The sequence below is a fragment of the Dryobates pubescens genome, chromosome 5 (assembly GCF_014839835.1).
Source record: "Dryobates pubescens isolate bDryPub1 chromosome 5, bDryPub1.pri, whole genome shotgun sequence".
In the NCBI taxonomy this organism is placed as follows: Eukaryota; Metazoa; Chordata; class Aves; order Piciformes; family Picidae; genus Dryobates; species Dryobates pubescens.
The window spans coordinates 24,134,616-24,139,335 of record NC_071616.1 but is presented as its reverse complement, the minus strand read 5'-3'; the positions used below and the strand labels follow the sequence as shown (position 1 = coordinate 24,139,335).

General features: G+C 55.4%; 1 protein-coding gene across 1 annotated transcript; it reads right to left on the bottom strand.

Moving 5' to 3' along the window:
* Positions 1 to 1,033: 1,033 nt before the first annotated feature.
* Positions 1,034 to 2,943, bottom strand: ANKRD9 (ankyrin repeat domain 9). The gene is made up of 2 exons (XM_054162211.1): positions 2,831 to 2,943; positions 1,034 to 2,451 (listed from the first exon to the last, which is right to left on the bottom strand). The coding sequence occupies exon 2, from the start codon at positions 2,380 to 2,382 to the stop codon at positions 1,504 to 1,506; it is 879 nt and encodes a 292-aa protein (XP_054018186.1). The 5' UTR covers positions 2,383 to 2,451; positions 2,831 to 2,943; the 3' UTR covers positions 1,034 to 1,503.
* Between the last annotated feature and the right edge of the window lie 1,777 nt (positions 2,944 to 4,720).

Genomic DNA, 4,720 nt, shown 5'->3' with positions numbered 1-4,720 from the left:
CCACTCTGCTCTGCTGAAGCGTGAACAGCTTATAGTGCCTCATTCTGTGGTTTTCTTTTTTCCTAACCAAAATTAATTTGTGCCTTCAATATGGCCTTTTCTGTCTGAGCACATCAGTTCCTTGATGACCCTAAAGGGAACAGTGCTGAAATAGTTCAAGTAACAAACAACTTCCTGGCTACATATTTAAGCACTGTAACAAAATCAGTTTCACTGATGACTTCCAAGAACAGACTCAAAGCTGCAGCCTTGGAGATTTCTTCCATTGCAATGCTGGTGGAGCCAGCACAGCCTGCTCCCTGCAGAACAGGCAGGGGCAGTGCCAGTCTTAGAGGGAAGACTGCCCAGAATACTGTGGTGTAAAGGTTATGGAGAACTGAGCTATGCTCTTTGCTCAGGACTTTGATGTGTCTAAACACAAGTGTTGGAAGCAGTACATTACCCTTACAGAGCTTTTAGATCTAGAGCAGCTGTGAAGGTGTTTTCCATCCCTTGGAGCATCTCTGATGGGATGGGGGAAGACCAAATATGTAAGGTACTCCTCTAGTAGCCAAAGTGGACATCAAGACTGCCTAAACCATCACATCCTGCTGGGGGCTGGCAATGGAAGGAACTAAATTCACCAAAAATAGCTGCTCTAAGGTCCTGGGCCTTTGGCATACCTTCTTAAATATCTCTGGGCATAGCAGAGGGCCGGCACAAGGAAGCTGTCCCTCCTCCGTGCTACTCTCCTCACCCTGCAGCAATCACACAGAAGGACTGTGGGGTCCATTCCTGTCTCCTGACAGAGCAGGAACATTTTTTTGCCAGAGCATTGGGTGCACTCCTGCTGTCCTCTGCCTGAGAGCAAGCACCAGGGCTTTCTAAAGGGAACAGAGAGAACTTTGCAAAGAAGCCAACCCCTATTTATACATATTTTAAAGTTGGTCTGCACATCCCCACCAGCATTGTTTAAGGACATTTTAGTAGTATCTGACTCCTTTTTAGTCTTGTGTACATGACGAGGAAGTTTTCATCTGTGCCTTTAAAAAAAAAAAAAAACCACATCCTTGCCAAGAAGTATTAGGAGAGCTGTAAAAAAGGAGTCATCCTGTTCCAGGACTGCAAGGCTTATGTAACAGGGAAATCCTAACAAAAAGATACACCCCCACCCTGTGCATGCTTTTCCAGGGCACATGCCACTTCAGGGTTTTCAGAACACTGAGTTTGTATTTTGATCGCATCTGCCTCTACTTTATTCAAATGTATTTACAAATATATTCTCCCCCATACCCTCATTTGTACATGCTATAGAATGTCTTTGTAAAATGCAGTGCAGACCTCACCTCACCACAAGGATCTTTAAATAAAAGATATTGTAAAGTGCTGGATACAATTCTTTAAAAAAATACAGTTCTAATTAAAACAGATACGTGGCTGCTGTATTTGCAGCTTTGTATACTGATTCATTTTTAGCACAACAGTATTTCTGTCAGGTGAGCAGGAGGCTCTCATACCACCCCTCTAGCTCTCCAGTTTCAAGTCCAAAGGCTTCAGGAACTGAGGCAGAGGCAGATCATCCAGAGCCTCTGGGAAATGCTCAGGTGAAATGGTCCTTATCAAGACACGCATGGCTCCAACAAACAGTGATGGGGGAACCAAGCCCACCAGGCACTGGAACCTGTTCTCCCCAAGCAGGTCCTGCCACCGCTGGCGATTGTCCAACAATTGCTGTTTCATTGTGAACTGGAAGTCCTGAGGCACGAAGAAGAGGAGGCAGTCGAGGCAGAGGAGCTTGGCACGCATGTTAGCTGCCGGCGTGTGGGAAATCTGCTGCAGCAAGGTGTCGAGAGGGGTATTCCCAGCACTATCCTGCAGGCAGGGTGACGCACCATGCCCAAGCAGCAGGAGCAAGCACTCAGGTCGCACCAGTTCACAGGCCACATGCAAGGCCGTCTTGCCACCCTCTACCCGGCTACAGCCCTGGCGGTCCAGGTGGCCAGCTCTGTCACTCTGCGGGAAGGCTTGGATGGTCTTGAGGATTCGGAAGAGGATGCGGGTCCGGTTGTAGCGAACAGCCATAGCCAGATGTGGGGCTGAGGACTGGCAGCAGCTGAAGCTTTGGCTGGGCACCGCCAGGGCGCTTTGAGGGAACTTAGTGAGCAGGTGCCGCGCGTAGGGCTGATGGTCGTGCACCAGCGCATACAGCAGGGCCTCTGAAGGCGAGTACACGCTCACCTTGCCTCCATCCTCCCAGTGGAAGACCTCCATCGTCCGCATGTCCTCCAGAAACCAGACCGGCAACAGGTCTCTCACTGCCTGGTAGAAGGCGAAGGAGGATTTCTTGCATTGCTTCTGGGACTGGGCGCCACGGCCACCGACCCACTGGACGCTCCAGGGCATGGCGGGGAACCGGACTCCGTCGGGGGCTGCCTTTCACCCCAGCACACAGAGACCGCATCGGACCCGGACCTGGGGGAGGGTAAGGACGGTCAGTACCCTACCGCCGGGGCTCCGCGGGTGCGCCGGCCTACCCGCCCCTCCCGCCACCGGCGTAGCAGGGACACGCGCGCAACGAGTCGCGGTGGCCCCGCTGCGCCGGACAACACCGCCGGTGCAGGTGACACCCATACTGCGGTGCGAGGGAACCCGGTTCACGGGACTCCCATATCCCCCGTGAACAGGAACTCGTTGCATGAGAAACGCCTCCCCTCGGTATACAGTACGCCCGTATCCTCGGTGCACGGAAACCCGATACACAGGAACGGCCTCCCCTCGGTGCCCAAGACGCCCGAATCCCCAGGGCACGGAACCCGACCCCGCCGCTCCCGCTGCCCGGCTCGGCACTCACCTCTCCGCTAGCCCCGCCGTGCCGCCGCCGGTGGCCGCCGCAGCCGCAGTGAGGGGCGGGGGCCGGTGCCGGGAGCGTGGCGCGCGCTGCCGCGGGGCTCTTTTATCCCCACCCCCCGCCCCGGGCGGTGAAGGTCGGTCAGGACCGGGGAACTGTCCAGCCGCCGCCGATTGGCCGCCGCCCCGGCTCCCCCCGTCGCCCATTGGCTGCGCCGAGAGGACGGGGCCCTGCACCAGCGCCTGCGTCACTGGAGGCAAAGTTCCAAGAAACTTGGCTGGCGACTGCGAGTCGCGGCGGGGCGGACGCTGCCGGGGGAGCCCGGTGGCACGGGCTACGGGGGCCGAGGGTCCAGGGGGTGTAGGGGCCCAGCAGGCAAAGGTCACGATGTCCCAGGTGCTCTGGGGCGTGGGGTCCTGGGAGCATGGGGACCAAGGGCCGTGGTGTCCAAGGGGTATGGAATCCAGGGAGGCTCCCAGGTGCGTGGAATCCGAGAACTGTGTGGTCCCAGGTTGTATGGAATCTGGGGAGTATGAGGTTCCAGGTTGATTGGAGTCCCGGGGCAGATGAGAGTCTTGGGATATGGGGTCCTGGGGCCATGGGGTCCCGGTTCTGTGGGGTCCAGGGCACACAGAGACATGGACGTAAAGAATCCTGGGGCATGGAGTCTCAAGTGCATGGGATTCAGAAGAGATGTGGTCCCAGGATCACTCGGTCCTGTGGGCATGGAGTCCAGGGCATATGGAGTCAGTGGCACACGGAATCTTTGGGATGTGCAGCCCTTGGGATACAGGGTGCAGACAGCAATGGGTCCCAGGGGCATGCGGTACTGAGTCTATGGGATCCAGGACACACAGGGACCTGGGCACATGGGATCCTGGGGGCATGGTAGCTGGGTCACAGGGAGTCTTGTGCTTTATGATACCCAATGGCTCCTGGGCATAGTACACTGCAGACATGCAGTGCCCCAGACACAGAGGGTCCTGGGTAGATGGTGTCACACCTACCTGAGTTCCCTGGCAGGGCCCAGCCTGACCCATGCCAATTCTTGGCTTGGCCCTGGACAGAAGCTGGCACTGCCCTTCAATCAACACTGTCTGCAGGCACCCACGTGTGTGCACACGTGCTTGCTGTAAAACTCGTGGCTCTCACTTCTCCCGGTTAGTGACATTTGCCTGCAGCCCTTCTAACTGAGAGTCACCCTCAGGCTTTGGGCAGGGAAGAGCAAGAAGATGGTGGTGGCATGGGGTGAGCCTGGCATTGCAGGCAGCCCTGCACCTGCCTCTGCTTTGGGGCACCGTCTCTTGGCCCTAAAATGTGTGTATATATGTAACAGCACTGGTAAAGGAGGTATTGTCACAACCAGGATTTGCTCTCTCCTGAGACTTCCTTATGGACAGCAAATCCTCACATTTCTGCCATTCTTACCCTTGCAAAGTGGGTTCTCAGCATTTCCCTCTTTTGCGCTGTGTCTTTGATCCACAGTGTCTCTCCCGCTTGCAGCCATCACCCTTCTCAATCAGGAGGGTGTGATCAGGCTCCCTGCAAGCAGGCAATGTCATTTGCTGTCCAGTTCATGGCTCACAGCTCTAGTTTCTCTGTCCTCAGAGTTCCCCAGCCTTCCCCTTGCTAGTATTTAAGTGCAGTTTCTGCTGATCGCTACTGGAACAGGCAGCACCTTCTACATGACCAGCATGATGTGCATCTCTGTACACTGGGGGGGGATTGCCAGGCATATTCAGCCCACTCTGTGAAGCTACTTGGGGTGGGAGGATCCAACAGCACACTGCCAATCCTCCCCTTGGCCCTAGTGAGAATGAAGCTGGTGAGGAACAACTGCTCTCTTTGTTGTGCTTCTTCTGAACCACCATTCAGCTGGGGGAACAAAGCTTA